The 25,318-nt window shown below is 36.5% G+C and overlaps 1 protein-coding gene across 1 annotated transcript in view; it reads left to right on the plus strand.

Annotated features, from left to right (window-relative positions):
• The window catches only part of CPS1 (carbamoyl-phosphate synthase 1), a 142,238-nt gene that overhangs the window by 39,638 nt on the left and 77,282 nt on the right, over positions 1-25,318 (plus strand). The window contains exons 8-20 of the mRNA XM_069578246.1: positions 1,002-1,130; positions 1,695-1,801; positions 2,677-2,815; positions 3,914-3,991; positions 5,620-5,718; positions 7,497-7,592; positions 11,327-11,516; positions 12,809-12,966; positions 14,469-14,597; positions 17,723-17,867; positions 19,634-19,844; positions 21,648-21,846; positions 24,653-24,829. Coding sequence (XP_069434347.1) covers positions 1,002-1,130; positions 1,695-1,801; positions 2,677-2,815; positions 3,914-3,991; positions 5,620-5,718; positions 7,497-7,592; positions 11,327-11,516; positions 12,809-12,966; positions 14,469-14,597; positions 17,723-17,867; positions 19,634-19,844; positions 21,648-21,846; positions 24,653-24,829 — 1,857 coding nt within the window. The remainder of the gene's footprint in view (positions 1-1,001; positions 1,131-1,694; positions 1,802-2,676; positions 2,816-3,913; positions 3,992-5,619; positions 5,719-7,496; positions 7,593-11,326; positions 11,517-12,808; positions 12,967-14,468; positions 14,598-17,722; positions 17,868-19,633; positions 19,845-21,647; positions 21,847-24,652; positions 24,830-25,318) is intronic.

The following is a 25,318-nucleotide window of genomic DNA, read 5'->3' on the forward strand; positions in this document are numbered from 1 at the left end:
GAATTAATGATCCCTGGAGCAGTCTCAATCAATGACAGTGTCAATTTCCCGGCTCCTTTGCCACATGGGTAGGCTGTTTTCAGGTGAATATTCTATACTGGCTCTCAGAGTTCCCCAGTGATCCAAAGCTCTATTTGTGCGTTGTGGTATCTGATTGATAACGCATACTTTATTAGGGTCTTTCACCGTGTTGCTTGCTATTAGTATTTCTTGGAAACTTTTCCAAAGAAACTTCTTTCTCTCAAATTCTTGACTTGCTAAATGCTTTTAGCAAAACAATCAAAGCCATCTTCCATCCACTTTTGTATAGAAAAGTTCTAAATTTTCTATTAGAATATAAATATGAAAAAACCCCAGGAAAGAAGGCTGATTAAAATTTGGTAAGGTAAAAAAACGAGGAACTGAAAAAGGTGAGAGGTGGACCAAAAGAAATACTGGAGGAAATAGGGTTATCTGCTGTTTTGCCACTCCCTTTCCTGGAGTAAGTGAAGATAACCTGTGTTCTTGGGTGCCCAGTCATGAAGCCTTTAGGTTTGCAACCTCCTGAAGTGAGAGGAAGTATGGGAAAGCACATTATCTATTTTTTTAGAATCAAAACTTACATGCTATTTTTTTCCACATTTTATTGCAGAGTCCCTTTCAGTTCCACCACACAAAATATGTCACCCTAAATAATTTTTGCTCAGAATTATTTATCTGAATCATGTACTCTGTTTCTCTTCCCTTTTGGGAATAATTAGCCAAGAGAAGGTTAAGCACTTTGGCAAAGAAAAATATTATTAAATTGAATTATTAAATACTATTAAATTCTTTTTTTTCTTTTTTTTTTGATATGGGCTATTTTAAAGTCTTTATTGAATTTGTTAGAAAATTGCTTCTGTTGTTTATGTTTTGTTATTTTGGCCATGAGAATCTTAGCTCCCCAATCAAGGATCGAGCCCATACGCCCTGTGGAGCACCAGGGAAGTCCCCAGCTGACCATTCTCGTGTTTCTTTTCCAGCGAGGGGCAGAAGTGCATGTAGTGCCTTGGAATCATGATTTCACCAAGATGGAGTATGATGGGCTTTTAATTGCTGGAGGACCTGGTAACCCAGCTCTTGCACAACCACTAATTCAGAATGTAAAAAAGGTATAGTGAACCGGGAGAGTGTGTGTCTGTGTATGAACTGGAGGGAGTCTGTTCTGTAATATACTTTATTTATACAAAAATATTTTTTGTACTTCTGTTTGTGACTTATGAGGTAGTGTCAGCACAGATAGTGTATAGGGGGAACGAGCTAGGTGAGAGTTCTACAGGAGAAAGAGCAAAGACCTTCAGGCAGAGCAACTGGGATTGTGTCCTTGAGTGTTGAGAGCTGGAGTCTGATTTCCAAATGTGTTGTCTGAACAATTGTAAAATGATAACTTGTGTTACTCACCGTGATCTTGGGACCTACAAGACTTTCGAATTTCTAGAGAAATAGTAAACTAGATTTAATTTAGTCTGGATGTTAAGTATATTCTAATGAATTTTAATGCTTGCAAATTGTCAATCCTGTCCTTATTCATAATCTAACTTTTTATTCAATTACTATTTTCAATTTTATTCAATTACTATTCAATTATGCTTCATTTTACTTCTTTCAGAGGTTGTGTGTGTATATATATATTGGACCTGATCTTTTGGAGTAATAAAGTTTTTTTCCTAATTTAGATCTTGGAGAGTGATCGCAAGGAACCATTGTTTGGAATCAGCACAGGAAATTTAATAACAGGATTGGCTGCTGGTGCCCAAGTCTACAAGATGTCCATGGCCAACAGGTAAGGCAGTTATGCTTCTGTTTACATGTCAGACTGGCTCTGAAATACTGTTAGTAACCAAACCAAAAAGGCTTAGAGAACTTACATGCCATTTTCTTCAGAATAAATAGATAACCACACTATTACATAGTTCACAGTTGTCTGACTACCTGATACTATTTTTATCACATTTTGGAAAGGCAGCCTTCTCTAACAATAACTTTGTCATAATTTAAAGTTATTTTCCTTTCTGTGACTTAAATTGAAGTTATAATACTCAAATGATATTCTGAGGGAAATTTTTCAGATTTTGAGCTTGATTTCAGAGCACTGCTGCTGCTGACAATATTATAAAACTAGTGTAACTCAAGAACCCAGAAATCTTCAGATCCTATTAGTTTTACTTCCTTAAGCTAAATGATGTTAATTTATTCAACATGGAACTTTCCCTCCCAGTCCACCCTCCACATGAAGTATAATTCAAAATGATTCAGGAATGAGGAGTAACCTCTTTATTATCCCCCAAGTACTCTCTTTTGGCTTTAAAATTACTGTAGCAGCCTTAAAAGAAATTGCTTATATTTGTCTGTCTCTAAGCTAGTAAGCATATCTTAACATTTTTGTTGTGAGTACAATTCCCCTTTTTTAAAACCGATCATATAAGTTTAATAGACCTGATATTTAGCATACAACAAAGCTTCCTGAATTGATTTTTTTTTTTTGCTAAAATTATTGGGATTAAGAATCTGTGATTTTTCTCATGGAGTAATTTTTCACTAAGCAATTGAAACTTTTGAATTTTAATTGTCTTTTCTTACTCTCTATTTTACATCTAATGCATTTATATTATTTTCTTTGCTTTTTCTTTTCTATCCTTTTTCACCTCTTCTATCCAGAGGGCAGAATCAACCTGTTTTGAATATCACAAACAGACAGGCTTTCATTACTGCTCAGAATCATGGCTATGCCCTGGACAGCACCCTTCCTGCTGGCTGGAAACCACTTTTTGTGAATGTTAATGATCGAACAAACGAGGTAAGTGAGTGAAGAGAAATTCAGGAGTTTTAATACTCTGTTTTGCAAATACCTTTCCCTTAATTATGTGGGCTTTTCTAGGGTATGTATGTGGAATAATTCTTGTTATAGATTATTTTCCATCAGTTCAGTTCAGTTCAGTTCAGTCACTCAGGCGTGTCCAACTCTTTGCGACCCCATGAATCGCAGCACGCCAGGCCTCCCTGTCCATCACCATCTCCCGGAGTTCACTCAGACTCACGTCCATTGAGTCCGTGATGCCATCCAGCCATCTCATCCTCTGTCGTCCCCTTTTCCTCCTGCCCCCAATCCCTCCCAGCATCAGAGTCTTTTCCAATGAGTCAACTCTTCACATGAGGTGGCCAAAGTACTGGAGCTTCAGCTTCAGCATCATTCCTTCCAAAGAAATCCCAGGGTTGATCTCCTTCAGAATGGACTGGTTGGATCTCCTTGCAGTCCAAGGGACTCTCAAGAGTCTTCTCCAACACCACAGTTCAAAAGCATCAATTCTTCGGCGCTCAGCCTTCTTCACAGTCCAACTCTCACATCCATACATGACCACTGGAAAAACCATAGCCTTGACTAGATGGACCTTAGTCGGCATAGCCATCTGCTTTTTAAAAAAGTAATTTTTTTCTGTCTTATTCCCTTATCAGTTGACTCATTAAAGACCCACAATTTGAATGGTTAATCAATGACTGTTTTACACATTCAATGCTATGGATTATTGGTGGAAGGAGATCTGTTTGGGACCAGTCTATGCATGTCTCTGCAACTCAGCACTGAAGTAGCCTTTGAGAAACCCTTGGAGAAGTAATTTAGGAGTTGGTTAAAAGAAGAGGATTTAAATGATTCTGATCAGAGCCTAGAGGGGCCTGAAATGTTATAGAACAAGCTAGTTTTTTTTTTTAAATAGGGGAACCACATCAGTTGCGTCTTTATTGGCCTAGTTTTATTAGTACTGTTTATTTTTAAAATGTTCTCAAACTTTTAACTTAGTTTTGAAAATTTGAACTTCATTGTCCACTGATTCATACCTATTCCTGGTTGACATTCATTGTTACTGTATGAATTTCTTCCAATTTCTTATTCCTTTAGGGGATTATGCATGAGAGCAAACCCTTCTTTGGTGTGCAGTTCCACCCAGAAGTTGGCCCAGGGCCAACAGACACTGAGGTATGTCAGAAAGATGAGGTCTATTACATATTAAAATTTTTTAAAATCAGAAATATACTTATGTGAAAAATTGAGAAACCAAAATAATTACCTAGGTGGTCTTGGTACAAAACATTCTTAAAAAGAGTGCTTTGATAATGCCTGTGTTGTTTGAAAAATTTCCTCATGAATATCATGGAGGAAACTTCAATCTTTTTAAAAATTTGAAGTCAGAAAGCCCTTAAGAAACTAATGCAATGTGATTTTTATTTAAATGATTATCATTTTAATATATTTAGTTCTGAAATTTACAATTGTTGCACTATGCAAATGAATTCCCTCTTGCTCTCTGGTTCTCATAACTGAAATGAAATTTTAATCCCCCATCTGTGACTTCACGAAAATCCCTATGGCAACTGGTTGTGTAGCCATAAAGGGGAAATAAACAGCAGCGGGAGCAAGAAGAAGAGCAGGGTTGTGGGGAGTGGGGAAGGTATACTTGCACACACATATGAGTCAGATGGCTTAAGCAAAGAACCATAAGGAATGCCTAGAGGAGTTTTGTTTTAAATTTAATATTGTTACTATTTCATGTGAGTTTTTGCTTCAGTGTTCAAGAACGTTTTTCCAAAAAGGGCTTGTGGAGATATTCAGAAAAGTCTGGGAAGTCTGAAGTGACTCTTCCTCTTGTACTTGCTAGGGCCTGCATTAGTGATACTGGCAATTCTTCCTTGTCGGCAGATGCTCTCAGAAAAGACAGCTAGGCAAAATGAAGAGGAGAATAGGAATTTTCCCTTTGTAGACTCTACTTCCTCATCCCTGAATTGCCCTTTTCAGATATTTATATTTTGTTCTTGTTTTGATATTATTAGGAAAGAATGGTTCTTAATAGCCAAAGTCAGTACAACATTATCTACACTCAAAAATAACATTAGTTACATACATATACATCTATTGCCTAATGTGTGCTAAATACTTTTTTAACTTAAAATTTAGATTATTTGCCTGTTATTTGCCTACTTCAGATTAGGAACACTGAAATTAAAATATGTGATATCTGGTCTCACTTAGTTCTTTTTTTCTGCCAAATAGTTGCAAAATGAATATATTTGTTGAAATTTGTCGTGTCTAGTGTAACAGTGGAAATAAATTCATTGTAAAGCTTATGAATCTTAGAAATATTTGTATATGTAACACAATCTTCAGAGATATTTTTAGACCTGATAGACAATTAAAAATCCAGTTAGTTCTCACAGTAGGGTACATAAGTAGTATAGCTTCCTTTTGTTTCTTTTTTTTTTGCATAGCTAGAGTTTTATTTAGGAGAAAATTCTTCTTAATTAAGGGGCTAAAATGACATTTTCAGAAGGCATTATCTGAAATGTTCATTGTCTGCTGAAAGTGTTCTTTTAATAGAAATTGACACGAGGAGTTAGAAGTGTTTATTTGATCTAATTCTTATAGTAATAAATATTTAGTTTTGCTAGCTTTGGCAACCCCCACCCCCAAACAAATATTGCATAGGAATACTTATCCTAAAAAGTTATTTGTTGCTTATCTAAAGTTCAAGTTGAACTGGACATACTATATTCTAAGTGACAGTTTTGTGAGTTTTGCAACTTCTAACTAGTTGGCTCTAATTTTTCTAGTACCTGTTTGATTCCTTTTTCTCACTGATAAAGAAGGAGAAAGGAAACACCATTACATCGGTACTCCCGAAGCCAGGCCTAGTAGCATCTCGAGTTGAGGTCAGTATGTGTGGGCTCCTTTTTGGTGTATGTATTTTGGATTTTCTCTGTTGTGTGATGCTGTTATTAAGCGGATGAAGTAAACTGTTTTGATGGCTATGAAAGATGATTGGTAATATTGCAATCACCCGTCGTTTTAGCAGCTAACTATTTGGTCTGCTCTACATGAGTCATTGGATGTTCACTGGAATCATCATGTTGTGATTTAAAAATCATGTCTTTTAAAGTTCACCTCTTCTAGAACATTTTTAATAAAAATAATTTAATGAGGACTAAGAATTAATTTAATTTCAAATTTGATGAATTGTCCATTACTCAATAAACCAGAGCCCGATGCGTACTTGAGATACAGTTCAGGCTACAGTCGTTATAATGATCACATTTTTTTAACTAGAAGATCTATTATTTAACATCATGAATGGAATAATATTATTTTACCTCTAAAGAGCAGATAGATAAGGATTAATATAGCCTAAGACCTGAATTCTTATTTGTTTGAATATGTATGTTAATATGAAAAGGCTTCACTCATTTCTTTCAAAGTTAAGGCACACCTACATCATTATTACATAAAATGTAAAAGGCTGTAGATGTATTTTTAAGTATATATAAACATATGTAAGTATATATATACATATATAAGTATACTTATACATATATAAGTATATATATACATATGTATATATAGGTACATACATACATGTACATATATATGTATATTATATATATGTGTGTATATATATACACACATACACACATATGTATGTAAAATCCTCTTATGAACAAAAATAATTGATTTATATGCTTACATAAAATGATAAGTTGAATTAGACAGTTTGTTTTAAAGATTTCTATGACAGCCTCTTTTACTGAGATGGAGAGGTTGGAGGTAATCCAGCCACTCCATGTGAAATCAGACTGTGGGTTCTCCATAGCTAATGAAGCCATCCACCATATAGTGTTTTTCTCAACTCATCTTTTTCAGATGCCTTCCTTTTTTTAAATGGTGAGGTAAAGGGGAACTTGGGATTCTACATTGCATTACACATAGTAGGCACTCCATTAATACAAACTGTTTCCTAAGTCCTTGTTTCTTGCAGTGACCTAGAACATCTTCTTCCTCTGAATGGCTTGGCAGTTGTGGTTAAAAATAAGCAGTATTATTACTTGCTTGAAGTCATATGTATAACTTGTATGAATTTCAGGATGTAGCTAAAACATAATCTTTTTATTATCATATTTTCTGTGAATATTTCTGGATTGAACCACAAAGTAAAGTCAAAATGTAAATATAAAGGTGTCCCTGTTTCCCCTTGCCTTCTGTGTTTTCTCTTCATTTGTTAGGAAAGGCTCACAGGCTTGTTTCCGTTTAAGCCCATTATTTGTCCAGCAGAAACCCATGGAATAATAATCCATTTAGTCAAATAAATTTTAAGGAGATTATCTAAAAATTATATATAAATTATATTTATTATAAACATATATAGATATACATTTTCATATATATGTAGTTATTTTTAGATATTTATATATGTTTAAATAAAATGTAGACTTCTTCCAAAAATTTTTTGTTTAAGTAAAAAAAGCTTCATGATCTTTGGAAATTGCTTTTTGAGATGTTTAAATTGTTGATCTTTTTACTCATGTATATTTCAAAACATTGTACTTTAAATCCCCATATAAAGCCAGCCAATCTAGTTTATATTTACCATACTTAAAAATGGCTTATTTTCCTATATTAGTAATAAAAGTGATGTCATTTTTTTTATTGCTTACAGGTTTCCAAAGTCCTTATCCTAGGATCAGGAGGTCTGTCCATTGGCCAGGCAGGTGAATTTGATTACTCGGGATCGCAAGCTGTGAAAGCGATGAAGGTGAGAGACCATGATCTTTCCTGGAATTAATATACTCCCTTTAATGAGTCTAATTAGTGTTTTATAATTTAGATTTATGACACTACCTCTTTTCAAAGTCACTATAATTAATTTCCTTCACTATTCCTTACACATCTTATATAAAAGGAAGTTTGATCACAGACAAGAGTTTTAGCTTTCTCAACTGTGCACACCTGCAAATTAAGAAGATTGGATTGATCTCCAAAATTATCTAAGATATCTCTATTTAAACTAAAAACATATAAGTCTACACTATAGATAGTACTTGTTAAGGCAGTGAGCTTTTGAAACGTTTGTCTTTCGTGTAAAAGGGAGTTTGGGCATACCTGGTGCTGTAAAGTACTTCGAATATTCTAAGGGATACTTCAGGCTTCTCTTCGGTTGAAATGGGGAAGACCCAACCAGAAGAGTAAAGGCAACAACACCTTTTGTCCGATCTTTAGAAGTTACTGTGGGCCACCTAATTTCACTGTCTGTGACTTGGACTGGATGACTTACCAGGATAGTATAACTGGATTTTTGAGTGGAATAGAGGGTTTAATAACTAAGTTGCAAAGAATATCCTCCCTGTTTCTTCAGTCTCTGGAAATCTCCCCCATCTTTATCATAGTAAAATAAACCTGTAGATGACTCACTGTACGTGTATGCTATTTCTGTTGAAAAACTAACTTGGCTTCTCTTTGGTGTCCTTATTTACAGAATAGTCCACATTTTAGCGTTAATCAGGCCATCCAAAGGCAATGTCGGGGTGGGGGGGAGGTGGGAGGGGGGTTCAGGATTGGGAACACGTGTATACCCGTGGCAGATTCATGTTGATGTGTGGCAAAACCAATACAGTATTGTAAAGTAAAAAAAAAAATAAACCCCAAAACAAACAAAAAAAAAAAAAACAAAAAAAAAACAAAGGCAATGTGTGCTCTCTGTGACATTGCCACAGGCTTTGTGGTGTCAAGCCACTCTTACAAAGAGACTTGGCTAGGAGAGAGCTACATAGGGAAGGCAGCAAGAGGCCAACCAACATGAAAGATGGCCAAATTTTTTGTTTTTCTCTTTATTTTATTCAGTACTCTATATACAGAGATTTTTCTCCCAACAGATGTCTGTTGAAAATAGACATAGCCCCCAGCCCCAATTACTTTACTCTTCTTTCCATTTGTTTTTAATACTCTTCTCCATACAGTGTGTTCACCCACGTGCACACAGGCTTTTTATGTACATTTTCAAAATGTGCTTTATTTCACAGTTCAGTTCAGTTCAGTTGCTCAGTTGTGTCCCACTCTTTGCGACCTCAAGGACTGCAGTATGCCAGGCTTCCCTGTCCTTCACTATCTTCCAGAGTTTGCTCAAATTCATGTCCATTGAGTTGGTAATGCTATCCAACCATTTCATCCTCTATTCCACTGTATTGAGGTTAAACTTATCTTTAGATAGATAATTAGTGGGTGTCCAATGGTTAAGATTGGTTAGAACACAATTTAAATGTGTTTGGAGTTTAGAACACATTAAACTAGCCTGCAGTTTTTTTTTATCCTATTTGGTAGTTTTATTAAGAACTAATATTTTCATAGCTTGTATTAATATTTTATATGCATTGTATCCAAAAGGTGAAGTTATACATTTTAGATGAAGAATAGGAATTATTAGATATAGTACTATAATTAATTAAGAGGTTAATAGATATGAATTTATGAATAAATATGTAAAAACTTATGCATACATTATAGCTGGAAATAGAAAAAATGATGTAACATTTATTTAAAAGGTTTGAAATTATTTCTAAGTTTTAAAATGAATAGAAGCTCATTACATGCATTTATGGGAACTTTTCCTATGTAATTTGATTTATAAAAAGTTATATTCATTGTATAGCACATTCAAGAAAACACTTAACAAATATACTTTTCTGTTGTTACTTTTCTAGAGCAGTGAGACCTTCTATAACTTCTGTTAATGATGTGTTCTTCATTTGGACTCAATTATTTAAATTCTAACATATTTTAAATGCATCTGATTATCTATCTGTATCCATTCAATATTTTGTTAATAATACTCTTTTTGAAAAACAATTCCTTACAGTTTTAGAGAGGAAAGGACATAGGACTTGAATCCTAAGACTTGGATTACAGTCCTAATTTTGTTTTTTATCACCTGTGTCATCTTTGGCAAGTCACTTAATCTTGTTAAATCTCAATTTCTTCATCTGTAAGATGAAACTTTCTTTCACAGTTTTGCTATAAAAATAATGTAAATCAAGTAAAAATAACATCACAAGTTTTAAGGCACTATTTGAATTTAAGGTAGCATGAAATATATCTCATTTTTCATCCAGACCCTTCCCCTAAGGATATGTAGGGCTTTCAAGGATGATTTCTATACTTTCATTTGAATATTTTGTTGACTATTTAGAAGAGTTCAAAATTGACATGTTGATGGGTAAACAAAAAAGAATCATCAGGCCATATTTCATAATAATTATTTTACTGTCACCCTTATCCTGGTTTATATAGTTATTATCCTTAGTACCCTACATGAAGAATTATTTTAGGGGTCTCTCCAGATGTCAGGTGGGGAAGACAATGGCACCCTACCCCAGTACTCTTGCCTGGAAAATCCCATGGACGGAGGAGCCTGGTGGGCTGCAGTCCATGCCGTTGCTAAGAGTCGGACACGACTGAGCGACTTCACTTTCACTTTTCACTTTCATGCACTGGAGAAGGAAATGGCAGCACACTCCAGTGTTCTTGCCTGGAGAATCCCAGGGACGGGGGAGCCTGGTGGGCTGCCATCTATGGGGTTGCACAGAGTCGGACACGACTGAGGCGACAGCAGCAGCAGCAGCCAGATGTCAGGAATGAGATAGGGCTATGAATATTGTCACATACACATATACACACAAATTTTTCTTTTTTCTTTTTCTTTGCCATACGGTCATTTTCTTTTTATATTATATGTATAAACAGTTGTATAATGCTCTTTGTCAAAGCACTACAGTAGGCATGAAAATCTAAGGAAAATGGAAACCAGCAGAAGGCTCTCAGTGCTTCCAGCTAGATGGAAATACATTATCTTGCATTTAAAGCACATGCTCAATGTTATTTTTCAAGAAACGTTAGAAAAGGAAGCAGTTTTGATGTCTTTTTCCATTTTATATTTTACTCATTCAGAAAAAATCAGAATATTTTATTTTTTTAAGGTCAGTTGAGCTGTAAAGTTGTGTAGTATTTGTGGACCTCTGGTCAAATTCTATAGAAAACATCTCCAGCTTTCCTTGATACGTGTAGTGACAAGGAATTTAGAATGATTGTCATGAGGTAGCTAAGAGTTGGCACGACTGAGCGACTTCGCTTTCGCTTTTCACTTTCATGCATTGGAGAAGGCAATGGCACCCCACTCCAGTGTTCTTGCTTGGAGAATCCCAGAGACGGAGGAGCCTGGTGGGCTTCCGTCTATGGGGTCGCACAGAGTCAGACATGACTGAAGCAACTTAGCAGCAGCAGCAGCAGCAGCTCTTTTTGGATAGTTTTATTTACAAGCAATTTTCGTTCTTCCTCTCACCAAATGTTTGCCATCTTTTAACTTCCATTCACAATGGTCCTGTTACTGATCTCTGCAGCCCATAACCTAAAATTTTGTTACCCAATAATCCTCATTTGAATTATGACTATTCTCTTTAGATCACGTGTTAAGATTCTAGATCCTTTTGTTTCTTTCAGGAAGAAAATGTCAAAACTGTCCTGATGAACCCAAATATTGCATCGGTGCAAACCAATGAAGTGGGCTTAAAGCAAGCAGATACTGTCTACTTTCTTCCCATCACCCCTCAGTTTGTCACGGAGGTCATCAAAGCGGAACGGCCAGATGGGTTAATTCTAGGCATGGGTGGCCAGACAGCTCTGAATTGCGGTGAGTTCTTTTATTTGCAGAGTTTTGGTTTATGTACTTATATATAGCAATTTGTTTTCATTTATTTAACAGTTGAGCTCTATGTGTTCATAAAAGCTTTCCTCTGTGTGAGGAAGCTTATCAGACAGCCACTTGATAATGTCACATGATGAATATTACCAGTTTATTTCCCAGAACAGCTGGGGGACAAAAGGGAAACCTTTTCCTTTAATGCTTTGCGGTAGTTAAGTAGGTTTTTTTGAATCCCCTCCTCTGTCCCATGATACTGCTTTTCTCTGCTTCCAGTGAAACTCTGAGAACTATTATGAATGAAAAATGAAAATTAACATTGATTAAGTGCTCTGTGCTCTTATGTGTCACATATATTTTCGTGGTCACATAGATGAGTCTCTCTATCATCCCTTCACACAACTGCTGAGTCTAAGCTCTGTTCTATTTAAAATGTTTTAAACCTTTAGAAATAGATCATTATTGAGAATCCCATTGCTAGTTCCAGGAAGCAGTTGGTGATGTAATGTGTATATCAACTGTAAAAAGCAGCCAAAATTGATGTCAAATTAGTGGGAACACAAACAATTTTTATAATTTTTAGCCCAGATAGAAACCCGCATCAGTGGGATTATTTAAATAAGAGAAGTTCATTATAGAAATAGACTTTTCTTAGAAGGAAAGGAAATATACTAAAATCTTAAGCCTTACAGTAATCCTATGATTTTTATTAATTAGAATAATGAATTTTATTCTGAGAATAAAAGTGAACATACATATAATAGTAACAAGAACAAAGTGCATGTGTGTGCCAAGTAGCTTCGGCCATGTCTGACTCTTTGCGACCCTAGGGACTGTAGCCCTCCAGGCTCCTCTGTCCATGGGATTCTGCAGGCAAGAATACTAGGGTGGGTTGCCAAACCCTCCTCAAAGGGATCTTCCCAATCCAGGGATCAAACGCACATCTCTTAAACCTCCTGCATTGGCAGGTAGGTGCTTTACCACTAGTGCCACCTGAAAAGCCCAGTACCAACAAAAACTTTTTGGAAAAATAAATTCTGAAGATATTTTAGCACCAACAAAATACGTTGTTAAAATGTCTTCAGAATTTTTCTTTCAAAACTTTTATTTACCCTAAGTATAATTCTTTTGTGGCTGATGGGGGTTTTTTGTAGTTAAGATTTTTTTTTTAAAAAGTTGCATTCAGATATCTGTTATAGAAAACATAAAATGTTTTAAAAACAGATTTATTTTGCTTATTTATTATTGTTATGTATTGATTTATTTATTTTGTTGTTCTGTAGGAGTGGAATTATTCAAGAGAGGTGTGCTCAAGGAATATGGCGTGAAAGTCCTGGGAACTTCAGTTGAATCCATTATGGCCACAGAAGATAGACAGCTGTTCTCAGACAAACTAAACGAAATTAATGAAAAGATTGCTCCAAGCTTTGCAGTGGAATCGGTAAGAAGTCATTGTTCTAGAGAAGCAGGGCCATTATCTGTCTTGCATTTAGAGAGAATGATTTATCATGCTGAAAAAAATTTCTTTACATATATTTTTTCCAGAAATGTGTTAGTACTTCAGAGACACTGTGTATTAATTGCAACATTCAACTGAAACATTAGGGATACATATTAATATTTTATTTTATGAAAAGGGAAGCATAAACCCACAGGTGATATGGTTTATCAATGGCTGAAGTGCCCTGAGTATCAGATCTCCTGAATCAAAACAAAGAAGCATTTCAACTTGCAATGCCAAAGTAATTTTTATCTTCTTCCTGGGATTAGTCACATATTTTGTGAGAATGTCCTACAAACAGGAAATGATTAATTTAAAGGTTTTTGTTAGAATGTAATAAACATTTTACAATAAAATCATCTACAAAAAAAGGCCATTGGATCTAATCAGTAATATTTATAATTGAGAAACCTGTGGCTTAGTTGTTTAAGGAGGAAAGTTTGTTTTGCATTTCTCTTAATCATGTTCCATAGTGTCCTGTACCTATTGATGGGCTTTTACTGGGTGCCAGGAAAAAGTCAGACTTTCTGTATATCTGTTTTTGTCTGTGACTTTATTCCTGATTTCAGGCATACAGTCAGTGAAATGGGGGTAGTGGAAGCAGTTTCTGATGCAACTTCCCCATTGTAGAAACAGGCAGATCTTCTGGGATAAGGCAGATACTGCTGGGACAACTAAAAATGGGCTATGTGTGTTTTCAGAAAAGAGCGTTATCAAGTACATAGCATGTTGCAAAGCTGTCAATCAGGAATAGTCCCAGGATAGCTCTGCTGAACATTTGGAAAGCTCCTGCTATACATTTATTCTTTCATTGCCCGATTTAATTATGTCCTTGCTTCCTTAGGATGAGAAACAGGCATATGGGAAAGGTGTAATTACACTCCCATTGGTAGTGTAATAATATTCCATGACAGAAAAATATAGCCACCATATGTTGTATTCTGTAAGTTTAAAAAAAAAATTCCAAGTTTCTGGGAGTACTCTCTGACTGAACTTCAAAAATGAAAACTCTTGTTCTATGTAGCGTTCCAGTTAGACTCTGTAGTAGAAAGCCTTTTTTTTTGTTAAGAGATGAAAACTTTTACACTGAATTTAAAATTTCAATATGGCCCTCATTCTCAAATTAATGACAATTATTTTGCCTTTGATCATTATTTTTATTTTTTAACAATTTATCATTGTTTTAATATTTTTATTAAATTTTAATAAAATTTACCCCAAAGGGATTAGAAAAGAGCCTTCACTGTACATTAAAAAATCCTGAAATTTAACTTAAAATCCTTAAAATACTACTTGTTTCTCAGAAGGCAATGAGGGAATAATCGAACATGGTCTTTTCCCCCAGATAAACTGACACACTTGAATCACCAGACTCTCTTGGTTGGTCTTCTCTGCTAGTGTGGTCAGCATTTACAGCTTTGAGTCCATGTTCTTGTTGACAGATTGAGGACGCACTGAAGGCAGCAGATGCCATTGGCTACCCGGTGATGATCCGTTCTGCTTACGCCCTGGGCGGGTTAGGCTCAGGCCTCTGTCCCAATAGGGAGACCTTAATCGACCTCAGCACAAAGGTACGTGTTTTTGCAGACCAAATTCTTACCGACCAAGAAAATTCCCTGATATACTCTTTCAATTAAAGAAAGTCACATAGATGGAAAAAATGACCTTTTTTCTGTTTATAAATCACTGCCACATCTCTAAATTGTTGTCCAAGAGATGACTCTTTTGAAATGGAGGTACAGTGCAGTTATTTACACTGGACACAGCCTTAACCCAATCCCAGGGACGGGAGCCTGGTGGGCTGCCATCTATGGGGTCGCACAGAGTCGGACACGACTGAAGTGACTTAGCAGTAGCAGCAGCCTTAACCCAAGGTCCATCTTCACTGTACGGTCTACTGATTTCATTGTTGGGCAGCCAATCCAATTCCATCTCCCTCTGCTTCAAAATCTGCTCCAAAACACATATGATGTTAAGCTTATTTTAGTGGCTTAAAGAAACACCCAGAATATAATATTCCATTTTGCTGTTATGTTTTGAAACAATTTGACGTGGATGGTGTCCAGTAAGGGAAATGTAACATACTGAGCAGCTTAGTTTTACTTCAAATTTAGGTGTCTAAAATAAATACAGTATAAACCTCATAGTGTCATGAATGAGTGGTATCTCTGCCAACTGCCGCACACACATATAAGCAAAAGTGAGATTTGAGTGCTTCCAATTCACTTTTCAGCAAAATCACTCTAACGTATTTCTGAACATTTCTTTTCTTAAGTATTAAAGGGAAAATCTTGAGAAAATTCAGATATGCTCCAAAAAATAGATATTAACAAAGAAACCATGCTCCATGAAAGCAGTGACTTTTGTTCACAGTTAATGAATGTGTTTGTGCCCAAGAGGCTCATATAACTTTCCATGGGGCAGTTATGGATACAAAGCTGACAGAATTATTGTGATGGCTATTTTGGGGGGTGTTGAGTAACTATCAAGCAGAGTTTATACCTTTATCATTACTTTTTGGAGTGAAAGAAAAAAGAATGAGGTCCTTGAATTGTAAGATTTTGAGAATAGATAAATAAAGTTAAATGTGCTTAAATAACTGCAGGGCTTCCTTGGTGGTTCAGTGATAAAGAATCCACCTGCCAAACAGGAGACATGGGTTTGATCTTTGGGTTAGGAAGATCCTCTGGAGAAGGAAATGGAAACCCATTCTAGTATTCTTACCTGGGAAATGCTATGGACAGAGGACCCTGGCAGGCTACAGTCCATGGGGTTGCAAAACAGTTGGATTTGGACTTAGTAACTAAACAACAACAAAATAACTGCAATGGCAAATTTACATGTCCAAAACTGGGACTGAGTTTTTCTAAAGTTGCCAAACAATCCCCTACAAAGGGAAACATATCTAATATGAATGTTTCTTGTTTCCATTCTGGACTTTTGAATCCTGTATTTAAAGAAAAGATGCTTATGGAGGTATACATTTTTTTTCCTCTAGCACATTAGATGTTCCTAATGTTTTTAATATTAATTACCTCATTATTACTGTCAATCGTGAAGGCATATTTATTGTCAATTAACATTTTTTTTACAGTATAAAAGCACTCTGAATGTTCAGTCATCCAAAATATTTACAATGAAGATTAACTTTGGAATGGGATACTTTAAAATTATTTATACAGCTAGCTTTTCCCGTGAGAAAAATGATGTGTATTGTTATAGTATAAGCAAAATAATCTGCCTGCAGTGTAGGAGATCTGGGCTCAATCCCTAAATTGGGAAAATCTCCTGGAGAAGGGAATGGCAACCCACCCCTATATTCTTGCCTGGAGATCCCATGGACAGAGAAGCCTGGTAGGCTATAGTCCCTGGGTTCACAAAGAGTGGGAAACAATTGAGTGACTAACACTTTCACTTTCAAGCTACCCCTGACTCTCTTGAGATTATATTTAGCATCATGAGAAACTGCATTAACCTGATGTAGGTCCCTAAATTAATCTTTGGATAAAATCTGAGACTTGAAAGAAAAAGAAGCTGAGGCAACAGCAGAAGCTGATCTTAATTGTCCTTGCGTCCAGTCTATTCCATTAGAATGCAAAAGGCTTCCCCCTATTCATCTCCTTTGTTTCTGAGATTTCTTCTATTAGCAGGTAATCCAAATGATAAATTAATCTTTATTAAGTTGTTCACACTGGCTACAGAGTTTCTTAACCACTTTGAAAACCTCATCATGGGTAGCGGTGAGGCCAAAAGTGTTACATTTTCAAGTGCACATGCTGGAGCCTGTAGTGTTGACTGAGGTTAAAAAAAATAGTGTTGAGGCACATCACAGAATAACTAACATTGAGTTATTATTTCATTACGGTACCTGCTAATAATTTGAAAAATTTCAGACTACTTTGTCCAGTTGCTTTTATTGCCTTCACAAATCAAATCTATTATGAGACAAAGGGACATTTCTTCCTTGGATTTTTCAGCAACTAAATGTCCTAAGGTTAGAGACTGCCTCTTTCAGATTTGGGGTTCAGCATTCTACTTACCAATGGGTACAGAGTAAATAAGGAATGATAATTATACTAATTCATATCTGTTTAATCAGGCATGCATGATATATGACTCAATATTTAAGCACTTAGGCAGTGATTACCCATAATAATAGCTGCATATGATTCTTCTAATTCCCAAGTTTCATATGCCATCTTGGCTAACTGTTTACAACCATCATCATCTCCTTTCTTCTCCTCATCAACATCAAGTGACTTTTATTGTGCATGTTCTTTACAAAGCATCCTCAGCTATTTTAGAGAAAGACAGAGTCTTTAGACTTATTTTTCCATATTTATTTGCACTTATCACATTTTCGGGTTTCACAGAAGCCTAGCTACTGAAATAATTTCATTTTCCTTTGCCTGATTGCTCAATTATTTTCTCTTTTGCCTAAATTAGTTTGATTTAATGTCATATCAGCACTTTGAATGGCAAGCCTCAATAATATAAATCAAGCATATTCACTGCAGGATGCTATTCCTAGTACCTCACTGATTTTCTGACACATGGTGCCTTCTGGAGCATAGAAAAGGATGGAGACTAGGCTTGAGACTTCAGTGGGACCAGGGTTTAGGCTGCGGCACTTTGCCAAATACATTAAACCTAGTTCCTTTCTTATTCTTTGGTTTCTTTTTTCACCAATTTCCAGGCTTTTGCTATGACCAACCAGATTCTGGTGGAGAAGTCAGTGACAGGTTGGAAAGAAATAGAATATGAAGTGGTCCGAGATGCTAATGACAACTGTGTCACTGTCTGTAACATGGAAAATGTTGATGCCATGGGTGTTCACACAGGTAGGCAAAGAATCTCCAAGCATTATGGTAATGCCTTCAACTCATGTCTCTGATGGCTCAGAGCACTTGTTATTAAGTTCCTTTCTTTAAATTACTATTCTTAGCAGGCACAATAGTGATAAAATTTTACACATACCTGCTTCACAGGATTGAAAATACTCCCATATTTAATTGCATCTTCATAAGAACTCTCTGAAGTAGGGGATGTATTATTATCTTGATTTCACTTGAGGAAGGGGTCAAATATAAGCAATATAGTGAAGGTAAAATATGTAAGACTTGATGTTGAGACATAGGGCATGAGATTAAGAAGGCTTAAAGCAGACTGAGTTTTAGTCACCAAGTGAATAAGAAAATAGTCACAGTGAATAGAAATAGATGAAATAAATAGGTTTCTCAGGAAGTGAAGCTGGTTAGACAAGAGGGCAAAGACGATGACTTAGGATTTAGAAATGCTAAATTTGAAGGGTGGGTGTAAATCCCTAAAAGAGGTTTGAGAATATAGAGTTGTAATTCAAGACAAAGGATAAAAGTAAAGAAGTTAATGCAAGGTTATTGGAAGTCTTGGTATAAAGGAAATAGTGGAAACTGGAAGCATTGACTAAGTATTCAAGACCATAGGTGTAGAAAAAAAACTAGAGTCAATGATCAAACCCTGGGAAACAGATTTATAGGGCAGAAGAAAAAGAAAGGATTGGTGTCGAAGAAAAGAAAGGGAGTGATAGTTACCAAGTAAGCCAATGTAGGCACAAATTTTATAAAAGAGCTTTGATTTTGGCTGTAGCAAATACTATGAAAGCTAAAAAATGAGGATTTAATGTTGCTTTTGGATATTTAAGAGAACAGTTTGAATGCAAGGTCGTTATGTGAGCCATGTGGAAAGGAATTATATGGCTACGAGTGATGAGTAGAACTGGTAAACTTTCAAGAGGTTTAGTCATTAAGGAATGAGAGAGATGTTTCTTGTAACCATCTGGCAGTTGGGAAAGGGGCTTTTTGAGCTATAGTGATTAGAGCTTGTTTGTAGGCGGAAAGGATGGTGACTAAGGAACAATGTATTGAAGATACAGGGACTGTGATGCGAGAGAAGTGAGAAAATGGGAAGGGATGTGATGCAGAAAACTGATGGATGAGCCAGGATAGGTGAAGAGGAGTTGATATTTTATGGAAGGAAGAACTTGAGACATGATTTATGATACAGAGAAGAGAAACTGAAGAAGTTAATGTCAGTCGAGTAAGTAGATGACTAAGCCTTGATTGCTGGATGTGTTTGGGAAAGCTTAGAGTGATTTCTGTAAACATGTCTGAGCTATCATGGCTTCCCTGATAGCTCAGTTGGTGAAGAACCCACCTGCAATGCAGGAGACCCTGGTTCAATCCCTGGGTTGGGAAGGTCCGCTGGAGAAGGGATAGGCTACCCACTCCAGTATTCTTGAGCTTTCCCTGTGGCTCAGCTGGTAGAGAATCTGCCCACAAGGTGGGAGACCTGGGTTCTGTCCCTGGGTTGGGAAGATCTCCTGGAGAAGGGAAAGGCTACTCACTCCAGTATTCTGAGCTGGAGAATTCCATAGACTATGTAGTCTATTGTCCGAGTAATATAGGTGAAACAATCAGAGGGAACATGCCTTGTATGTATTTCCTTAAGATAATTCTATTCCCAGCAAACCCTTAGCCTATTCTGTGTCTTGGGTCACGCAAATGGATGGTTAAGTCACTAAGTTGGTTTAGATATGCTTCCAAATAACAAGTGTTTCTTGGATGTACAGGTGATTCAGTTGTTGTGGCCCCTGCCCAGACACTCTCCAACGCGGAGTTTCAGTTGTTGAGACGTGTTTCAATCAACGTCGTTCGCCACTTGGGCATCGTGGGTGAATGCAACATTCAATTCGCCCTTCATCCTACCTCCATGGAATACTGCATCATTGAAGTGAATGCCAGATTGTCCCGAAGCTCTGCCCTGGCCTCAAAGGCTACCGGGTAAGACCAGAACGATTGACCGTGGGTCTGCAGATTCTTTACAGACTGATTTGGAAGAGTGACAGCTAGTGAAAGACTGTGCTGCATTTGCAAATTATAGTTCCCATTTATGTAGGCTGGCTCCCAGTCACGTCCTCTATAAACGTGGTTATTAATGAGCTTGCTGCCAGATTGAGGCAAACGGTTTTGTGAGCTGCCTTTGTTTGCTGGCTAATCATAAACTAATCAAAATCTGGGTGGTCAAAACCGGCTGTGAAAAATCTGCTTCTTAATTGCACTTTGCAGATGTTGTTAAAAGTGCAAATGAATCCTTAATTTTAGTCCTCAACTATCTTTTTCAGGTGTATAGCAAGCGTTAGACAAAAAATATAGTTCTCTTGACGCAAGGATGTAATCACATTATTTATTTCAGCAAAACTTCACAAGACCAAGTAACATATGGTTTGTCTATAGGTAAATCTCACAACTAAAGGAATTTATATCTATTTAACAATTGCTAGCAAGCACAACTGGAAGGAAAATTAATTAATGCCTTTTGTATCTTTTAATATATTTAACATCTGGTATTTAAATTCCATGCCATTTATATGAAAATATATTTACCTCTAAAGGTATTTTGGGGGCTTCCGTGGTGGTAGCTCAGATGGTATATAATCTGCCTGCAATGCAGGAGACCCAGATTCAGTCCCTGTGCTGGGAAGAACTTCTAGAGAAGGGCATGGCAACCTTCTCCAGTATTCTAGCCTGGAGAGGCCTATGGACAGAGGAACCTGGTGGCTTTATAGTCTATGGGGGTCACAGAGTCGGATATGACTGAGCAACTAAGCACACACAAAGGTATTTTTATGTAGCTACAGTGTTTCATGGAGTTTTGACCTAAGAAAGAGTCAGAGAACCTGAATTATCCTTTTAATTCTTCCATTGACTGTGGGACTTTGGATGCATCAATATTGTCTCTGTCATTTTCCTCACTTATTTGATTGGGAAGTTGTACTAAAGGACTCATATATAATTCTATAGTTCTATGAATTGATTTATCAAGTACAATTACCCAAGCTGACATTCCAGAAGAGTATAATCAAGTTTCCAGAATATTAGCTGTGTAAAGAACCCAAAGTTCAAAGATGATATGGAGACAAAGCAAGGACCCGAACTTTCAAGGACTGCATTTTATGATCATTACATACTCCATTGTTATTACTGTTGATTAGTTGCTAAGTCATGTCCAACTGTTTGCAACCCCATGAACTGTAGCCAGTCAGGTTCCTCTGTCTATGGAATTTTCCAGGCAAGAAGACTGGAATAGGTTGGCATTTCCTTCTCTAGGGGATCTTCTTGACCCAGGGATCAAACCCACATCTCCTGCATTGGCAGGCAGATTCTTTACCATTGAGCCAGCTGGGAAGCCCACATACGCCATAGTACCAGCTAGCTTCCCCGTCTTCCCATGTATATATTTTTATAAAAGAATATTTTGTAGATTCTTAGTGAAGTTTATACACAAGTGAGTACTTTATTTATCAAGGAAACTATTGATTTTGGACTGAAGAGTTGAAGGTTGGGAGTTGTAACACTGCATGTCAGGCATAGAGAGTGAACTCTTTTGTGATTCATGCCTCTGTACTTTGTTATGACTCACTATGTTTTATAAGGAGCTATTAAATTTTCATTCAGAACCAAAAATCAGGTATGCTTTATACCCTGATGTGAAATAATACAAAAATTTCTAAGAAAAGCCAATTTATATTTTGAGCTGTTGTTAATACTTATTGCTGAAAGAAAAAATTGTCTCCTCTTTTACAGTTACCCATTGGCATTCATTGCTGCAAAGATTGCCCTGGGAATTCCACTTCCAGAAATCAAGAACGTTGTATCAGGGAAGACATCAGCCTGCTTTGAACCTAGCCTGGATTACATGGTTACCAAGATTCCCCGCTGGGATCTTGATCGTTTTCATGGAACTTCTAGCCGAATTGGTAGTTCTATGAAAAGTGTAGGAGAGGTGAGTCCTTAGTTAATTCCTTTAGTTCACTCTTCTCAGTTATTTTGTCAAACCCTTAATGTCATTGAAAGTCTTAAGTTTCCTTGGTTACTGGGCTCTTGACTGGAAGATACTTCAGTTCAGTTCAATTCTGTTGCTTAGTCATGTCTGACTCTTTGAGAGCCCATGGACTGCAGCACACCAGGCTTCCCTGTCCATCACCAACTCCCTGAGCTTGCTCAAACTCATGTCCATCAAGTCGGTGATTCCAACCAACCAACCATCTCATTCTCTGTTGCTCCCTTATCCTCCTATCCTCAATTTTTCCCAGAATCAGAGTCTTTTCCAGTGAATCAGTTCTTTGCATCAGGTGCCCAAAGTATTGGAGCTTCAGCTTCAGCATCAGTGGTGATTTCCTTTAGGACTGACTAGTTTGATCTCCTTGCTATCCAAGGGACTCTCAAGAGTCTTTACCAGCACCACAGCTCAAAAGCATCAATTCTTTGGCATTCAGCTTTCTTTATGGTCCAACTCTCACATCCATACATGACTACTGGAAAACCATAGCTTTGATTATAAGGACCTTTGTTGGCAAAGTAATGTCTTTGCTTTTTAATATGCTGTCTATATTGGTCATAGCTTTTCTTCCAAGAAGCAAGTGTCTTTTAATTTCCTGGCTGCAGTCACCATCTGCAGTGATTTTGGAGCCCAAGAAAATAAAGTCTCTCACTGTTTCCACTGTTTCTCTGACTATTTGCCATGAGGTGATGGGACTGGATGCCATGATCAGTTCAACTCAAATTACTAAACATTTCCTGAGTTTGTCCCTTGGACTGTAAGGAGATCAAACCAGTCAATTGTAAAGGAAATCAATCCTGAATATTCATTGGAAGGACAGATGATGAGCCTGAAGCTCCAATACTTTGGGCACCTATGTGAAGAACTGACTTATTGGAAAAGACCCTGATGCTGGGAAAGATTGAAGGCAGGAGGACAAGGGGATGACAGAGGATGAGATGGTTGGATGGCATCACTGACTCTATGGACATGAGTTTGAGCAAGCTCAGGGAGTTGGTGATGGACAGGGAAGCCTGGTGTGCAGCCTGTGTGTGCCATGGGATCTCAAACAGTTGAACACAACTTAGCTACTGAACTGAACTGAACTACTACATATAAACACTGGAATGATAGAAATAGTGAATGAGATGTAGATAATGGTGACACATTATCTCCAGCTTGTAAATTCAGAATATATTAACAGACCTAAGTATAATATGAATTAAACTGTGGTAAAAGTTAGAACACAGTATTTACAGGCAGGCATTATGCGAATGCAGTTGGCTAGGGTCAGGGAAAGCCTCAATAGTTATTCCACTGAAAAACGGTGCACTCTTCACTTAATGGATATGAATTTTAATAATGTAATGTATTGAAAATCACAAATTTTGAATAAACATGGCTATATATTCTTTTATTATTACATTTCCTTCTCTTTTATTGAATGTTCTCCATATCCTGTCATACACTCAAAAATAATGAAAATTCATGCTGAGTTACTTATAGAACTAGTTACTGATACTAAAAATTTTATAAAGTACTCTGAAAATATTTTCTTAATTTGGTAATACTATAAAATACCTAATTTCTGCTACTCTCTCCTGTGCTTAGACTAGCAAATCTATGAATACATTGTCTAACTGTTCAAATACCACTATGCTTCACAAATTGCATATCTGAATTGGGCTAACATTTTCTTTATCCTTTTCTTGAGACTCTTCCCTTGTTTCTAATTAGGTTTGGAGCAGTGTGAAAAGGTTATCTGTTTGACTTTAGTGATCTTGGAATATGCAGCTTGTCATACAACTGACATGAAGATTTACCAAATTGACATTAATGAGAATTCCAGTCTATTTGAGGCCTCATGGAAGTTTACTGAAGGCAGTGTTATGCCTGTTATTATTTTAAATTGTAGACCAAAAATGCATAGCAATCTATTATTCCATGGAAAGAATCAAAGCCAGTGTTTATCCACTGAATAACTGGGTAGGCTTTAAGGTTAATTTAAGTTTAGTTCTCACTTGTAACTTGTCCAGACTAAGTCAGCATGTGGTTTTCCTAATTGATTAGTGTACAATCAGCTACAAAGATTGGGGGAAGATATGTTGAATTTGTCATGGGAAATTTAGTCTCCATCTATATTCGGAATCTGAATCGGTCAGTATTTGTTGTGATTCTCAAGGTTGTATTAATATTAATGCTTAGCTGTAAAGAAAGCCAACCTGTCTCGGATACTGACTGATTGCCATTTAGAAATAGTTCTGTTTTTGTGTTAATATATGTCTTTTCTCTTCATTTACTTTTTATTCTAAAGGACATCTACATGAAAGCAAGATCTTTTTAAGGAAGGGTCTTAATGTTCTGGCCACAGACTCTTATTTTTTGATGCTATGGTTCAGAGCAAGTACAGATGATTTCTTCATCAGTCTCATCAAATCAAGCTAAATTCCCTAAGTGGTAAAAGAGTGACCTAATGATGTTAAAGACTCATTATATCAAATCACGGTAAAAAGGCAAGGATGACCTATGGGTGATTCATGTTGATGTATGGCAGAAACCAACACAACATTGGAAAGCAATTATCCTCTAATTAAAAATAAATACTTTTTGAAAAGGCGAGGAAGAAAAATAACTTAAATTTTAGTAGCATCCTTCCTTTATATATCTTGTTCCTAAGTCTTTTCTGCAAAATATTCAGTTTCTTGCTTTGTTACAAATTAAAAATATTCAAGCTATTTTTAAAAATATGAGTCTTAAACCTGTGTTACAGGTCATGGCTATTGGTCGCACCTTTGAGGAGAGTTTTCAGAAGGCATTACGGATGTGCCATCCTTCTATAGATGGTTTCACTTCCCGTCTCCCAATGAACAAAGAGTGGCCATCCGACATTGATCTCAGAAGAGAGCTGGCTGACCCATCCAGCATCCGCATCTACGCCATTGCCAAGGTAGTGTGTGACAAGGGGCCCTGAGCTACCTTTCATTTTCTTTTCATAATATAGTCAGTCTGGACTTCAATGTAAAACTGAATCACAAAGTGGTCTTGAATTCAGGGGCTTTTGGAAAGTTTTTAATTCTTTTTAATAGTATTAAACTGGAGATTTATTTCTATGGACCATCAGATCATTCCCTAATTAATGAAAAATTTTATTTCACTTTAAGCCTGGACTTAAGGAGAACACTGCATTATTTTTTAAAGATTTTTTTTTAATGTGGATGATTTCTAAGGCTTTATGAATGTGTTACAATATTGCTTCTGTTTCATGTTTTGGGGTTTTTTTTTTTGCCACGAGGAATGTGGGATCCTAGTTCCCTGATCAGGGATCTAACCTGTACCCTCTGCATTGGAAAGTGAACTCTTAACCACTGGGCTGCCAGGAAAGTTCCAACATTGCAGTTTTAAAGGATGATCACATAGATTAAATGTTCTTCCCTTT

This window comes from Ovis canadensis, chromosome 2 (assembly GCF_042477335.2).
Source record: "Ovis canadensis isolate MfBH-ARS-UI-01 breed Bighorn chromosome 2, ARS-UI_OviCan_v2, whole genome shotgun sequence".
Classification (NCBI taxonomy): Eukaryota; Metazoa; Chordata; class Mammalia; order Artiodactyla; family Bovidae; genus Ovis; species Ovis canadensis.